The 17049-nt window shown below is 40.1% G+C and overlaps 1 protein-coding gene across 13 annotated transcripts in view; it reads left to right on the forward strand.

Moving 5' to 3' along the window:
- GRB14 (growth factor receptor bound protein 14) overlaps positions 1–17049 on the forward strand; it is a 75908-nt gene that overhangs the window by 5738 nt on the left and 53121 nt on the right. For 7 of the 13 annotated variants that reach the window (XR_015698640.1, XR_015698641.1, XM_087730617.1 and 4 more), the window contains exons 2-3: positions 31–253; positions 2837–2969. The exons of 1 other annotated variant lie outside the window; for it this stretch is intronic. Coding sequence is in view for 9 of the 12 variants with exons in the window: in XM_087730617.1 (XP_087586743.1) it covers positions 48–253; positions 2837–2969 (339 nt within the window). In the remaining 3 variants the exon portion in view is untranslated. Of the gene's footprint in view, positions 1–30; positions 254–1018; positions 1169–1471; positions 1629–2836; positions 2970–17049 lie in introns of those variants that run through there. 5 more of the 13 variants (XM_087730615.1, XM_087730616.1, XM_087730614.1 and 2 more) reach the window with 4 other exon arrangements.

Genomic DNA, 17049 nt, shown 5'->3' on the forward strand with positions numbered 1-17049 from the left:
CAGGGAAGGGGTATTTTTATTTTGCAACAGGATGAACGCTGGTAAGGATGGCCATGGAATTGCCACATAGGATTTTGTGCACACAGAGCAGGGCAGGAGCTGGCCGCCTCAGCGGCGCAGGCTGCTGTGGAAGAGCCCAAGGCACGAGAAAAACCTTTCCACTTTCCGCTCTTGTTGGAGCTTCGGCTGAGCGCGAGTCCTCGACCCAGCTGGGAACCCAAGCCTCCCCACGAGCTGCCTGTCTGGCACAAAGGTAATGTCCGTCCCCCGGCCTTGTTCATTCCTGGTTTCTCCAAGGGCATAACCATAAATTCCCGACCTCACACAGCGATGGGGCACCTTAGTTAATGATTCGTCAGGCGCTCAGGCAAGCGCCAGGCCCCTGCGGCGGTGCGCGGCTGGGCCGCGCTGCGCGGGGTGCCGGCGGCGGCCGGGGCAGGAGGTCACCGGCCAGGCCCGGCGCAGGGACCCTCGCGCCAGCGAAGGGGCCGAAGCACACGGCGGGCAGCGCCCGGGGCCCGCTGGGCCGTTGTGGGCCGCTCGGCGGGGCGGCCACGCGCCGCCTCCTGAGGAGACAACGCCGGCGCCCTCTCCCCTCAGCCGCCCCGACCCCGCTGCCAGGCCCGGCCCGACGCCCCGAGCCGGCCGGCAGACACCGCGGCCTCGCGTCCCGGGGCCGCGCACCTGCCGGGGCCCGCCTCGCCCTGCCGCCTGGGAGCGGAGCGAAGGGCTCCCCCCGCCCCGGCGTGGCGGAGGCAGCCGGGAGGGCACAGCTCGCTCCCCGCCCGCCCCGCGCTGCCTCCCCGTCGCAGCGCGGAGCCGGCGGCCGCCCGCCCCCGCCGCCGCCCGCGCACGTGTGCCGGGGAAGGCGTTCGGTGCCGCTCGCCGCCCGGGCGGCGCTCCCCCCCCCCCCCCGCCTCCTCCGCAGCGGGAGCGGAGAGCAGCCTCCGCCCGGCAGCGCCGGGGCCGCTCGCCGACGTGCTTCCCCCGCGGGCGGCCGCCCAGCCAGGACGTCGCCGCCGCCGATGGCCGCCCCGCTGCCCGGTGTGCCGCCCGGCGCAGGGCGGGCGGCGGAGCCCGCGGGCGGCAGCCTCCGCGGCGCGGCGGGCTCTCCCTGCCCGCTTCCCCGGCCTCCCGGGGGGCATCCGCCGCCCTCGCCCCCCGACAGGTAAGGCCGGAGCCCGGGCGGGCGCCGCCAGCCCTGCCCGCTCCCTCGAGGGCCCGCCTGCTGCCGTCTAGGGGCTGGCCGGCGTCCTGCGGGCGGGAGCGCGGGGCCTGAGGGTGCGGGCGCCCTGCGGCTTGGTAGCGGCGGTTTGGGGAGGGGGCGAAGCGGTAGGAGGGGGGCGGCCTGGCCCGGGGCCGGCCCGCTCCTCCCTGGAACTCAAAAGTTGTTTCCCGGCCATGCAGACACTTCCCTCCGCCGCGGATGCGTCTCCCCCCTCTTTTTTTTTTTTTTTTTTTTTTTTTTTTTTTTTTTTTGAGGTTTCCCAGTTTGAGGTGAAAAGAGACGACGTTGCCGAGCCTGCCTTGTCAAACTGAACCGAGCCACTACTTTCTCATTGCAGTCTCTGTCTTATGATGTTCGTGAGAGAAACCGCTTCACCGTTAGCGATGCCACTGTAATTGCTGTCAGTGATGTGCACCCTGTATTTGTTACCTCTCAGGCTGTTCTTAAAGGCATTGGTCTCTATTCTTAGTAAAGGAAACTGTGAGCTAGGTTTTTCATGAAGCGTCTGATCAGTTTTGGTAGACTGAAGTTTAGAAAATCTAAAAATACTGCATACAGGATTTTTCACTCCTTCTTAATGCTAAATATCACTTCAAATGAATGTTTGGTGAGGATTTCCAGAAAGTAAAGCATCTTCCTTCTGCATAATTACCTTACTATGATGGTTTTCCCCACTTTGTACCAATTAGCATGTGAAATCTGGAATGACAATAGTTAAGGTACTAAAGTTAAATATTAAGCTTGGAGCCATCAACTCACACATGTTGAAAAATCTGATTATATGTTGGCAGACTGAAATACTTGGGGTGCTTTGGGTACTGCTCTCCAAATCAAGTAGACAAAGTGCTGTTCAATATTTTACGTGAGAAAACCACATAATGCTGGTAACATACTTAGCAGTCTAAACAACCACATTATTCATGTGATGCTTTAAACCAGTGCATAACTGAGCTCTTCAGCAAGTGCAGTAGCGATTATCTTCACTATTATAAATGCTGCTTGGTGATATTTGCAAGACAATCAGATTTAAGTAGCCAGAAACTACTGAGACATTGATTTTATGATGGAGCTATGGAGATTCAAATACAAAAGCAATTAAAAAGAGAAATGAGTGTATTTCTTTGCACTATTTTGTCTTGTCAGTCACTTTGACTCCTGATTCGGGGGGGGGGGAAAGTTTTTCCATTTGTTTAAAATACAGTTGTGATGTACTCAGGAAGTGTTACTGAGAAGTTACATGCATCCACTGTTGTAATATGTGTACACAGGGAATGGCATGAACACAGGGACAACAAAATATTTACTAATGTCTTTAGGAGCCAATATAAATATATCTGTGCTCTTACTCTGCAAAGACTTACACATACTCAAACAACTTTATATTCAGAGCTGAATACTTGGATTGATTTCAAGTAGTGTTAAGCACTGGATGTTAATAGATTCAGCCTACTGATTAAAAAAAAATAACTGTACAAAAAAGCTAATTGCTGCAACCAGGAAGTATCATGGTATTAGCGCCTTAGTATTTCATGCATTGTGGTTGGATATTGCAATTTTAACAGCAGTTGTTACAATTATTGCTTGATATTATGTATTTTGTTGAAATAGGAGAAAAAAGAAAGATGACAGTATTTTGGAGATCCCGTCAATTCCAAATCCTTTTCCCGAGCTGTGTTGCTCTCCGTTTACATCAGTTTTGTCAGCCAGTCTGTTGCCCAAGGCAACTTCAAGAAAAAAGCAGGTAAGATTTATAAATTATTATTTGACAAATTCTAAATTGGTTTCATGAAAGCTTGAGGAAAAGCCCAGTTACCTATTAAGTTATTTTTCTAATAAAGGTGTTCCATATTTCTGTAATTTGGTGAAATTTTCTCTGTAGGTCATCGATGGTTGTAGGAAATGAGGTTGCACAATCTGTGACTTAAGACGTGACTGTTCTTTCGCAGAGTCTACATGTGACACTGCAAATTTTTTGGGTAAAGCAGAACCAGGGGCAGGCAGGCAGTACTTTATGTCCTTAAATGAGACGTTAATTTCTTTCTTCCCTTCCTCCCCACCTCCAATTACTGTCATCAGTGCTATAACATGGAGGGTTTTAGCAGTCACTGAGCAGCTTCTTTTGTCTGAAGGTCTAATTTTGCTAGGATAATTGAATAAAACTGAAATTGATGGGGAAGGAGCAAATTCTGTGTACATGGCTGTATTTTATATGCATGTTTGTTTATCTGTGTATGGCTGATGTTGCTGTATTTCCATAAATACCTTAAACTGTAAGCCAAGGGAAGTTCTGTGTGGGCAGACAGACCTGGCAGTGCTCTGTCTCAGTATTGTTCATACACAATGTCTTTGTTAACCTGAGCAGGGGTAGAGGTTAAAGAGGAAGAGTTTCCAATTAATGGAGATGACTGGTGTAGATCTGTTTCACTCTTTGAAAGCTTACCTGTCTCATTTCTCTTTTCTGTTCTTGAGACTGAAAAGAGTTCTGACAAGGAACACCTGTGGGATTAAGGGCACCACCTCCTTCACATTCTCTTTTTTGGTGGTCTGCAAGATCCCTGTCTTAACAGTTTTAGGGGTGATATTGGAGGTGTAAGAACTTTCACTGCTGCTACTTATTCAGATTTTAGATTTACATTAAGAAACTGCCTGGAAGTTGAAGTTTCTTGTAGTTGTATTAACTTTTCTAATGCTGACCAGCCATGGCTGTTTCTGTGCACCTGCCAGAGAACTTTACTACCAAAGTCTTGGCCGGCACCTTAAGGAGGAACCTTCTCCCTCCTTCTCCAGTGAAAAACATGTATGTGTTTGGGAAACTGCACTGATTCTATCTTGCCATATTTTGCGTGTTCTCTAAAAATAGCTATGGTGTCTTTCTGGACTACTTTTATTGCTTTTCGTTCTTTCCTACAACCGCAATACTAATCTGAAGCATTTCTGGTCACTGTGTATCTAAACATTGCTAATGCAATGGGGTAAAATTGCGCTAGTTTCGTTTTTTGGCAAGGTGGAAGTATTGGCTGTCTTTGCAGAGGCAGGAAAAACACTGAATTGATAACATTATCTTTCAGAACATAAGGACTAGAAGTCACACTTAAAAAAAATTAGTTTAAATTACTCATGTTGCTGGCTTAAATTGCACTCATTGTGGTAATCTTTGTGCTTGCAACTCGAAAGTAGATTTCCCAAGCATGACTTAAGACACAAAGGTCAACTGTCTGCTTTTGTGGCCTGTCATGTTTAAAATTACTGACTGGCTTGATCAGTTAAGCCAGCTAAGTGTTAGCTTCAGTCTCTCAGAAGCTGAAGTTCATAGCTTCACTGATTTCACTTCTGTTTCTTCACAAATGCTCTTGTCATACCTTTTGCGACAATTTCTGCTCACAGTCCTTCCATTTCTCCTGGTTTTCCATTTAAGAACGTAGTGCTCTCTCTGGTAAAAGCAGGATCAAGAACAACTGGTTTACTGACAGAAGTGAGCTAAAATAATCATAGTGTCTATGGAGGGCCTGATCCATTTTCCAGTTACCAGAAAAATTGAGAGGAGTCTTCCTGTTATTTTCTGGAGGCATTTTAACAAGACCATGGTTTCTGTCATAAGCCTTTCACCTAGGTATCCATTTATGGCCACTGCAGGAGAAATGGTACTGGGCTAAGCAGACCTTTTGTCAGACTCAGCATGACTGTTCTTACATTCTTCATCTAAAGTTATTAAGGGTTAAGGCCAAATGGCAACTGTTGAGTTAAACTTTTATCTTTGAAATTCAGGTTGAAGTCTTCTAATACGTTTATAAAATCACTTAGGTTTAAAAAGGAGAGAGAGGGATTGTGAAGCAGGTGTGCAAAGAGGAGAAGTGAACTGGCTGTGACTTTGACTTCCCACAGTTAGCTGTTGAGGCTTGGAAATGTCATGTTTCCACCCTGTGTTCTTATTTTCCCAACTTTGTAACAGCTCTGTCTGCAAATACCTAATCCATATACAAAGATTTAATTGAATGTAGCCTCCAAGGTCATGAATATTACTGTTACAGTTTGATAGTTTCCTAACTCTTAAGAGAAACCAGCTACGCTTTTTTTTTATAGTGTTGACAGCTGCCAGAATTTTTTCTGTTGCCTCTCTGATGATCTGCATATGTTTTCAGTGATTCTTCTTTTATTTCTTTCTGATTTAGTTTCTTTTTCTGCTGTGCTTTTAGTTTCAGGCATAATAAAGAAAAATTACAGAGTGAATTTAGCAGTGTAGTAGGTAACTATTATCAAAATAGGTGTTACTAAAAGAAAAAAAAAAAAGTAGTTATGCCTCTTCTGTCTTGTTTTTCTCTCCAGAAAAGATTTTCCACTTCCAGGGAAAAAAGAAGTTGTCACAAATATCTACTCTCTTATTCATAGCACCTGTGACATCTGAAATCTTTCCTCTTCTGAATAGATTATTAACATTATTTTGAATTCGTGTTTTTCTAAGCTGAAGTTCTTACTGTCTTCTGATGATCTTTTATCATAAGCCTCTCAAAACATTGAACATGCTGCTTGAACAGCATGTCTGTTTGTGGGGTTAACTTATTTTTAAGTTTATAAAAGCAAATTGGTGAAAGCCGCGTAGCAGAATAGTGAGTTGCCCCTGTGCTTGGGAAGTAGGACATCTGTGTGTCTGAACGTTATTTGGTCTGCCTCATCAAGACAGCTGTCCATCTCCTCCACCTCCCCCCCCCCCCCCCCCGTCAGTTTGGAAGAGTTTTGTGTTATATCCTCACAGACTCATAATCGCGACGCATTAACAGTAATTAGAACAAACTTTCTGTAAGAGGCAATGTTGACTATTTTTTTCTCTTTTAAGTTAAAAAATGCAGAGAGGGGGAATGATGGGGATCAAAATAAGGAGTAAAAGTATAGAGTCAGTATAGTGACAAATTTTATTATCCTAGAGGGAGGACTGGGAGCTGGGAGAATGGAAAGGACAGACCTGCATTGAGCTGCTGAGAACATGCAGACTTGTGCCCCAGATGACCTGTTCTCAGTGGAGCATTTCATGGAGGTGACCCTGTGGAGCTGGTGTTACACTGTCACACCCGTGTTTGGGAAGGTGGAACTTTGAGACGTTTCACAAGTGGGAGTGGGATTATGTATTTAATGTCCTCATCCTCAAGGGAATAATGTGGAAGTGAAATCAGCAGCTGAACGTATGGATGGCAAGGCCACTTTGTGGATTGCGTAATGCGTTCTGTAAGAAATCATCAAGTTTGGTATCCTTGGAAGAAATGTAGGAGGGAGTTGGGTGCTTTTGGCATGAACAATGTTATATTTACATATGTTCAGATAAACTGAATTTTATGCTTCAGGGTGGAAGACTTTCATCTGAAAAGGCAAAAAACCCCAGCTTTCCCTTCATGTCCAACACAGTATGGTGAGCTAGGTTCATGGTGGGAAATGTTGCCTTTCTCTGAGGGATCGATCATTTGCTGTTATTAGGTAGAGTATGTGAACTTGTGTGGAAAATCTAATTGTGTCTCGGAGTCTGTGTTCTCTAAGAAGTGACAAGAAACTGAAATTATTAAATGCTTTGTACTGTTGTCTCTAATTGTGATCAAAATGGATATTAGTAGGGAAAAATGTTAACTGTAAGAAAATATGATCTGTTCTTTAGTATACTTTTGGTTTTCTTTGGTGAAATGAACTAAAAAGAGGTTACTATAGTTTTATGAAAGCTTACTTTTTAAGTCTTTCTGAAAACAAAACCTGAATCATTTGCACTGGAGTGACAGTTCTTGCCCTGCTCAAGGATAAGCCAAAAAGTGTTTCATCACAAAAGTAGTTCAAGGTAATTAGTGCCTTGTTTCTTTAAATTAAATTAGAAGTGCAAAAATAAAACTCAAGTAAATCTCAAGGTGAAGAACACTCAACTCTTTGGAATTTTATCTTGCCTCTTTTGTCTTTCTTGATGTTCTAAACAAGTAGATATTTTTATCATTTAGAATCCAAATATACTCCCACAATGTTCTTTCCAGGAAATCAATTGTATAAAGAGACCTCAAATACACATTTGATTGTAGTGGAACATCACTTCTCTTTTTACATTAACAAAGATTTTAATGTAAAGCTCTTTGGCAAAGAAGAACTGAGAGGAACTTTATGTCAAAGAGCAGATGTGTCTTTAAGTGTGTGCTATTCTAAGTTTATGAATAATATTGAGTATTGACTGTTGTAATTAGAGTACCATTTATTTTTTTTACAGCTATAGTTCAGAGTCTCCTAGTGTACCCACTTGAAACCTCATTCTTCAAAATTTTGCACATAATTCTATTAGCGGACATAAATGGCTAAGTATCTGGTACTTAGACTTTTTCATGACAGATTTTTTGGCTGAAATACCTGTTTGCTCTTGACTTTTAAACAATGCAAAAATGAAAGGATTTTTTTTATTGAAATGTAATAATTCATGAATTTGCAAGCAATTTCTAAGGGTTGAAATATCTCTTCCAACTAGAAGATGCATTAGTTAAATTTACTCTGTAATTCCAGTCTGTCTGTTTCTTCCCAGCTTTCTTTCCAGGTTGGAGAGTGTTGCACATATCCTCCTTTATCAGTTCTCAATCTTTTTTCCTTCCAGCTCCTAAACATATATCTGTTTTTCTTATGTCTTCCCCTTAAATTGCACAAAAAAGACTTAGAGTTTGAAAAGCAGAAGGGAAGGGAAAAAGTCTTTCCAACCAGTTTACAGATTAACAGAAAAAACATCCTATACAGAACCAACATAAAGAGCTCAAGATTTTTACGTGAAGTCTTTAATATAAGACTTGATTCAGTTGGATTCCTTTTTATGGTGTCTCATCTGGTGGTCTTCTGCTCCACTTCCTGTGCTCTGTTCTTCATTTAAATGGCTGTACCCTCCCACCAAGGAAAGATTTATTGCTATTCCATTAGAATAAAATTATTTAGAGCCCTGTTAAAACTTTCCATTTTAATGCATGTACATTTGTGCTTTGACCAATCACCTTAACACTGTGGCAGAAAGTCACAGGTCTATATAGGTAAAAATCAGGAGGCAGATTTGAACAATTTCTCATTTTAGCAATAAGGAATATTGCCTGGTTTATATTGAGGTGGCCTAGCACAAGCTGTCTGATATATCAGCCTGGGGAAACTTCAGAGTAATCACCTGTTTGTGTCTTTTCTTTTTCTTTTTATATTTTACTTTATCTTCTTTACATTGGTTCATTCATTAGTGTATCTTTCTTATGGAGAAAATAAATTGCTTTCTGTCAAACTTCACATCAACCTTCAATGCTATTACAAATTAACCTTGTACTTTGTTACTGTCCAAAAACAACCCAAGCAAAGACTCTAAACATTCTAACCACAAAAACAGCATGGTTGGTTTTTTTTTTTTTTTTTTCCCTTTCTAATGAGCAAGAAAACAAGGTCATTCTAACTTTTCCCGTTACTAAGATATTGCCTCTGCAAGCTCACTGTTTAATTCACTTACATCAGGCAAATGTTAGGCTTAAATTTTTACTATTTGTAGCTATATAAAGTAAAAATAATCATCAGTACTGTCAAAGATTCTGGTAGACGTTTTGCCAATGTTTGTCAAATTAGAATGATTTTAATCATCCTTTTGATTTTGATTGTTTTGGGCTTCATCAGCCTGAAAGTCAAAACTGAAGTTTCTTATCTTTTCTGGTAGGACTGTTTTCTCAATACAAGAAACTGCCTCTTCTCTGCCATTTGGGAAGTTATATTTGGAACAAGAAACATCTGGTACATTGCAGTAGATCTAATTCTTTGTGTAGAAAACCTTCTCTGTAAATTTGGAAACCTTGGTTCTCCAAAAAGCGGTTCTTTAATATTCATCTCTTGAATTTTGCGCTGACTACCTGGTATTTTGGTCTCGTGACACCTCTATAGTACTATGTAATTATGAGGTGGCTACAGCAGATAATTATAAAAGCAGTCTCAATTTCTTTGAATATACAAGAGACTTGACAGTTAAAGCCAGCTGAAACTGCAGGGAACTTCTCTAATGTTGCTGAGTCACTTTTAATAACTCAGTTTTATTGAGTTTGGCTTTAAAAGATTGAACTCTGATGAATGGAGCTTGAATCCTCATACTTTTCAGAAGGGAATGAGATGTGATAGATACTAACACTGTTCTTATTCATAATTGTTCCCAGGGATGGGTGCATTTGTTTCGGGTTAGGCTGGTGAACTGAGAAGTTTAGATCATTTTGTAGAAGCTCCGTACCTGCCATAGACAGATCCATGATTAAATAAACATTTTATTGACAGATCTTTTTCCAGGTGGCTTCTCACTGGGGGCATTGTCAGTAAGTGATACTATGATAAGTGGGGCATGCAAGCCGTCAGTATTGTAACAACAGAATGCTATTGACATCTTCCCTTTACGGACCACTGTCTGAACTGTCTTTTGATCAGAACAGAGAAATATTCCCATCTGAATTCCAGGGACACACAGTCTAGGTCAATCAGAATAGTTTTTAGTAACATTCATAATTTGTATAATTTATTCTAGATTAACATTATGATTCATACTGAAGAAATTATGTGGATTGCTGTATAAAGGCATTATTAAACTAGAAGACCCAAATTCTGTTGCTTTTTGAAGCAGTACTCCTCCCAAAGTACTGAGAGATTCTCTATTCCCCAAAGGATTGGTTTTTACAATCTTTTTAAAAGACTTAAATGACAGTGCTTTTAAGCATGTACATTGAGAATTAAAGCTCATGTCCGCATGTGTATGAGAGCTCCATAGATAATTTTCTTTTTTTGTAGCCACAGCAGTTTTCATTTTCAACCAGATAAAAATGAGACTGAGTCTTATGTATTTTTGTATTATTTCTTGTGTTTTGTCTCCATGTTGTTTTTCTTCAACTTTCTTTTCTGGTCTTATAAAACCTGTGTCGTCCTGTTGTGCTCTACTTTTGTCATCTCATTGACCTGTATTGTGAACATCTGCTTTATTTCATGTTCTGCTATTTTTATAACGTAAACAATTTAATAGTTGCGTAGTATTGAATGAGATGAGAGTAGTCAATGATGAATAGTTAAATTACCTGAAACGCTACAGGTTTGGTAAAGCTGGCAACTTAGATGTTTCTTATTGAAGGTTTACAACTTTCACCTCCTTTGAATTAAAAGCTGTGCAACAGATGGAGAAAATACCAAGTAGTTTACCATACATTTTACAGTACTTGAACTAACATAAGATGGTCAGAAATTTTATTATTTTATCCTAGTAAAAATTTGTTATGTGTTGGGGCATTAACTGAAGAATGGAGCTCAAACTTGCATCAGTTTCTGTTAGGAGTTTTGGTGCGGTTTTTAGGATATCCTTGGATTGTTGCATTTCTGATGTCCTGAGAGTTATTATCTATTCAAGTAAGAACTTGAGAACTATAGAAACAAGCAGAGGAATATCCCCATCCTACTTCTGTGTGTAAATGTTGTCACAATAAGAATAATTTAGATTTTACACAAACAAAACATACCTCTACATAAACATCAACATTAAACCTGGTTAGTTTTCACCAGGAGGAATTAACTTGAACATGCATATAGTATAGTCTTAGATATTTGTGTTTGGTAAAACAATTTTATATTGATTATACATGTGTATCTTCTTGTAAGTTATTTACAATAGATAGCTGAGGACTTACTTGTTCCTTCACATGATAATTCCAGAGCCACTAACACAGTATTGTTTGGGGTTTTTTTCCCCTAGTTTTTGCTTCATGATATTCTTAACTCTTTGCAGTGGTAATCTTTATGCTGCGCCAATGTATTTAAGAGATCTAGCTAGAATTGTAATGGAAATTGGACCAATTGGATATGGGACTATTTGGATAGAAAAAGGACTCCTCATGTTTTAAGTTGACTCCTTACATCCCTTCCATGCTTTACTTGCCTGTGCTTTCAGGACCAAGTTTCCCTTGCGTAAGAAAAAGTATAGAAACTGACAATAAACCTGAGATCTCTCACCTTTCTCACCACCCTATTTCATACAGTATAGTAGCGGACAACTGATATCCGTGTCTTGACATCTGCAGATTACTTAGATGAGTATCTTTAGGATAAGACTAGTCTTCTGTTTGGTACCTGCATAGCAGGAACCACGGTGGCCAGGCAGGGGAAGGGCATCAGAATCCTGTTACTGATCACTGATGTTGATCTCTTTTGCGGGGGGGTGGGGGTGGGGTGCAGAGGCAAGAACAGATACAGCTTCCAGTTGGGGATTTCAGGGCTCAGGGGTTCCAAACTTTTCTAGCAGCTGATTATTTCTCTTAACAAGATGGGATATATCTCTAGCAAGTGGTGAGATCCTGCAATGATAAGTGGGAGATGACGGTTGACCTCTGGCCATGTTCTCCTTGTTTGTCTTCAACATGTTTAAAGCTGCTGCTTCTGAGGGAGTTCATGCCTTTATGACTGCCTTTAATTTGGGACTGAAGATAAAGGGAAACCTTCAAGACGGCATACTTAAGTGTGTCTCTCATGTTAGAGTCCTGATGGGAGTCACCTCAAATGGGAAGATTGAAAAAAAAATGCTAATCAGGCCAAAGACAATTTTCCAAGAAGGGCAGCTGTGGGAGGAGGAATTAAGAGGGAGAAGAAATTAGACCTCTCTGCTCTAGTAACAGCATGAACTTTTCTCCTGTTTCAGTCACAGAACATTCATTTGCAGCTAATCAGCTCATATTTTAGCCCAATAGTGTACATTATATTTAATACTTAAGTCTCGAGAGAGAGAGAAATGTATATCGGTTATCTTAGAGGTATGCCTGTGCTTCTAATTAGGATACTGATGGATAGTTCCTGCCTATTTCTGGTATATATGCACATGCTGCATACTGGTATGTCTATCTGTTTGCTTCTTAACTTGATATTGTATCACCAGGAAAACAAGATACAGTAGATTGCCTTGTGATCAGAATTGGATTTTTCAATGAGTACATTCTTAGGCTATAAATAGCCTTTTTATATTAGTTGTGTTATGATAACTCCTGTTACTGATTACATTAAGACGTGGAGTTTATGAGCAGCTGCAAGCACTTGATAATGGCACAGAAATGGTATCAACTGTGGAGAAACAGGCTGGAAGTTTGCAAGAATTTCTTCTCATGATCACTAGAATTTAACTGCTATGTAGTGGCAAGGAAGCCCATGCAATATGAAGGTTTTCTTATAACTCAATTGACAGAACTTCGTTATCAGTATGCTTTTTCAATTTTTGAACCTATTGATTGTGAAAATAGGCAGCTGAGCAGCTTTGCAAGGAGTGTGTGTAAGACCCACAAGTTTGTGAGGAGAATTGACAAGGATGGAAAACTGCATTGTGCTCTTTGATACTGTGAAATTTAGAGCTGTGTTCAGCTTTTGCCATTTTTCTTGCAATGTGAACCTTTCCATAATCATTGGACGGGAGATGAATAATCTGGTAAGAGATTTTTTCCAGGCTGGTGTGATTTTCATTATTAGGCTTTTCTCCAACATCAGCCCCTCTCTGATTAGTGCGTTGTAGCATTAGGATACAGGAATAGTATCTTCCATTTTGGTAAGCAGACAGGATCTGCCTACTTTCTGTCTAGTACAATAATTACTCATTAGGGCTAAAGCAAAAGTGTCCATATCCTGATTTTCATACTTTAACTAAGTTTCTATATCTGTTCTTTTGACTGGTTGCACTTAATATCTGATTGTTCTCATTACATTATATTTTAAAGTGATTTTCTTCTTTGAAATTTTCTCAGAGTATGGGGTGTTTGTGTGTCTTGTTCAGGAGGTAACAGCTGTCTAATTTCAGATTGTCCTGGAAAGCTGTTTTACTTCTGCTGTAGTGATGTGTTAAGATTTGTATTAAGATGTTAATTTTCTAGGTAAAATATGAATTGCTCGGTTAGGACAGACCTGGGAGAGAGCAAGGTCATTTAGACTTCTCAAATAGGGAAAAAGAAGTGATTTACAGAGTTGAAGATTAAGCGTCTTGCTGGTGATGCTGAAGATGAAGGTTTAAATCCTTTCCTCAATTTGAAGTGATCTGGTTAGCAAGTCATTGCCCTAAATGGAGCAAAGCTGGCTCTTCCTAGTGTTTTTATAACTAATAATTCTGAAAAAAGAGATATACTTCACAGCTAAAAGTTTTAATTGGCAGTATTCTGATAGGCTCTGGTCCATGATTAGTCACTTTTGTAATAGTAAATTACTTTGAGTTTATTGTATTCAGGTCACTTCAGAACATGGAGCTTTCAAAGGAGGTTTGTGTGTTGTCTCCTCTGGGCAACTCACTGGGCAATGAGATTCATTTTTACCCATGTCCACATAACTACTCATTAGTATGATCTTAGGATAGTATCCTTCTCATTCATGGAAATGAGGAGCAACCATGAAAAGCATATGCGGTGGGTTTTGGTGTGGGTTTTTATTTTTTTTTTCCTTAATGTAAGATCAGGAGTTGAAAGGATTTTGGAAAAGGATTCCTCTTAAGTTACTTCTTAGAAAGTTTTGTACTTTATCTTTTGTACTTCTGCCCTTGAGATAACATTGAAGATTAAGCATTAATACATTTTTGAAGTAAGTTAAGTATCCAGTAGGGGTTTTGTAACTTTGTTCTTTTTTAGCAGGCATTGGGCAAACTGGTAGAAGACTCGTTGGTATGAAAGATAATGTCAATCTTGTAATGTTCCTATTAATACTTCAGCAGTAGCGGGCAAAAACTTCCATAAGGAATAGACTTTATGGAAAATTGGACTGTGTAACTTCTGTGTCAACTAATCCATGTAGAATACATAAGATATTCTAAAGTAAGAGTTTTTTGGAACAGCTGAATAATGAACTCATCGTGGTTGGGTGTTATTTTTCTTCTGGGATGGAGGCTTCCCAAATCCTGAATGAGTTTATAAACCAGAAACTACTCAGATTTTCAGGCCCAAAGGAGGGGCATTTGTAGAATAACTGCAAATAAGCAGTATGTAAGCGGAGAGGGAAGGACTGAGTAGGTCTAGGCTTTTTCTATAGAGATATTGTAGAGAAGTGATGAAAAAATACTCCCAGTCTTTGTATTTGGGGCTTATACATTGGTACAAACCTTAAATGAATCTCTTTTAATCTCTTCCTAAACTATTCCAGCAGCATTACAGTTCTGAAGTAGGGGTTGTACTTACCTAAGTACAAAAATCATGACCTGGGAAATTATTCATATAGACTCCTCTAAATAAGATTTAGGAGAATATATACTGTTGTGATTCCGAGATAAAACGCGTTACTGGTTCAGTCCAAGCAGTCTCAACGTACAGTGAGGAAAATACATGGTTTGTGGAGCTTCTGTACTTGCTTGACTGACTGGTGGTGTTGATTGATTTCTGTGTAACAGAAATACTAACATGAGAAAGAGTTCTTTTTCTCAAACGAAACTAGCTCCTTCAGAAGACAAATGTATGGAGACAGTAAAACTGAAGCCGGTGATTCAGCTGTGGCACTAAGAAGCTGCCTTATGTGTCTTTGTCCACTCGCTTTCTTCCTGCAACCTGTGTGTCTGTTTGCTTTGGTTCTATGTGTATTATTAAACATATTTTCCTGTGGAAAACTAACACTTGATAACAAATTTTTTTTCTAATACAACGAGCCTGTAATCTTGACTGTCAGAAAGTACAGTTGCTGAGATTTTTTATCCAAGAATCTTGTTTTAAGAATGTTTAAGGGTCAGTTTGACCCAGTTATATCATAGCTATAACCAGGGGGAAGAAGGAAGCTGACACATGGATTAGTAATTCAAGGACAACATTTAAAAGAAGGAGTTGCAGAGTTCATGTGATACATGTTTCTTGGCCAGCAAAAGGACAGCGATCTGCTGAGAACTGTCAAGTGACGTAGTTGGAGATGGCTTTTCAGTGTAGGGTTTGGGATCCAGGGTTATCTTGCTTTACCGTTAAAGTGCTCCAGCATGGTGTGTTGTTTGTAATGCCTCGCTCATCCCTGGAAAGGTTAGCAGAGGAAGAGCTGGAAACTATTAATTGTGCTGGTTCTTTTTTTGTGGTGCATTAGTCTCTTAAAATAGAAGCATTTAATAGGTGGATAATTGTATGAAGAGACAGAAGAAGAGAGGTCATGATGGCTCAAACTTCATTGTGAAGTTCCTCGGTATGTTATAGTATGTATGTTCTTTACAGGTAATATAGTCTATTTTAGTGCAACTATTTCTGCATGGGAATCCATCATTATCAACCCTCTAAGAGGGTGTACTGTATGTTCTCTTTGAGGAATAAGACCTTGTTACATTTCTTTGTATAAAGGACTATACGATAGAAAGACAACAACTCACTCAATCACTTTGAAACCTTTCTTTTGTGGGGTGGTTTTAAAAAAAAAATAGCTATTTGCCAAACATATGCAAATGTACCTATGCAAAAAATAACCCTGTATGTGTTTCCACAGTCATGTTGATGGTTATTAACTGACTGTTCTTCTGGTAAAGATACAAAGTGACCGCCTGTGCCAGGCAGAGGGGAGCGCTCTGTCAAGGACGTGAAGGTGGTACCACAAATAACTTACCTGACTTAATGTTGGTCTTGTGGAATAATCTTCTGCCTTAGCCTAAAGAAAAAAGCAAGTACAAAAAATAACATCAAAGTTTTTTATAAACCTTAATGAATTTATATTCTCTAGGTTTTGTTTTGTTGTTTTTTTTTTCATCTACAGAAGCAAAAGCTGAGTCTGATTTGCTCGTTACCTATAAATGCCCACATTCCTGCGTTGTGTCTGGCAGAGCCAGGAATAGATCAGCTGTTGTGACTCCATATCCAGTGCCTTAAGTACATCACTGACCTTCCTCTACTAGCAGGGTATCTCTATTCCATATGTTGTTATAAAACCCTTACTTGGAGATACTAACTCTTACTAAGAGCTTTTCAATTCTTGCCCACTCAATTTAGTCATGCTTTCTTTAGTGGCAAGAAGTAGAAGTGGTTTATATTTTGAAGTATCTAGAAAGTATCTGCACAGTGTTTTCAGAACTGTATCTGGTAGCTTAGTGACAAAAATAGGAGTGAAAAGCTGCATGAACATATTCATTTTACAGAACTCTCAGGCAAGTGAGCTGGATCTGATCTCCTTCCTGTCTACCAGCACCAGGAAAATTCTTTGCAAACCTGCCATGGACAAGTCAAATCCTTTACCTGTAGATAAAAAAGTGATTATATATGTTTCCTTGAAGGCATAATTGGCTTTCAAAGCTTTTCTGTATCTCACATTTATCAACACAACTCCTCTTGGCTTTCAGATGGTGAAGTGATTGTACAAGGCTTACACTTAGAAGTTGAAGTGTCATTTATTTTGTTTTATTTTATTTTATTAAATCGGTGTTAGTGAAATTTAAGAGATGAAGGTATTCCTCAATGTCATCTTTAGTACTCTTGGGTGCAACTGATGTGTACTTTCATTAGTATAAGTAAATTACTGTAGTATTTTTGTTTAAAATCAAATCAGATCTGAAGATTGGATTTTTATTACAAAGTCAAACACAACACTTAAGTGTTTGCTTAAATAGGTCTGGTCTGTATATCTGGCTGGAGAAGATACAATACTGATAGTCTCACTGACGAAAATAATCCTCTGCTTCACCTTGCAGACAAATAGGTCAGTATTATTCATAGAATAAAAAGTTGCACGTGCTTTTCAAGAGCCAAAGACCTTCAGTGCCCAGGGGTAAGGAAAAATGGCTCGGGTTATTTTTGTTTCTTTCCCAATAAAGCCACTAATGCAATGCACTGAGATTTACAGTTACTGTTTCCCAAACAGTTTTCCATAAGATACAAGGA

The sequence above is a fragment of the Nipponia nippon genome, unplaced genomic scaffold (assembly GCF_047370975.1).
Source record: "Nipponia nippon isolate SJK-2023a ecotype South Korea unplaced genomic scaffold, ASM4737097v1 scaffold_5, whole genome shotgun sequence".
Lineage (NCBI taxonomy): Eukaryota > Metazoa > Chordata > Aves > Pelecaniformes > Threskiornithidae > Nipponia > Nipponia nippon.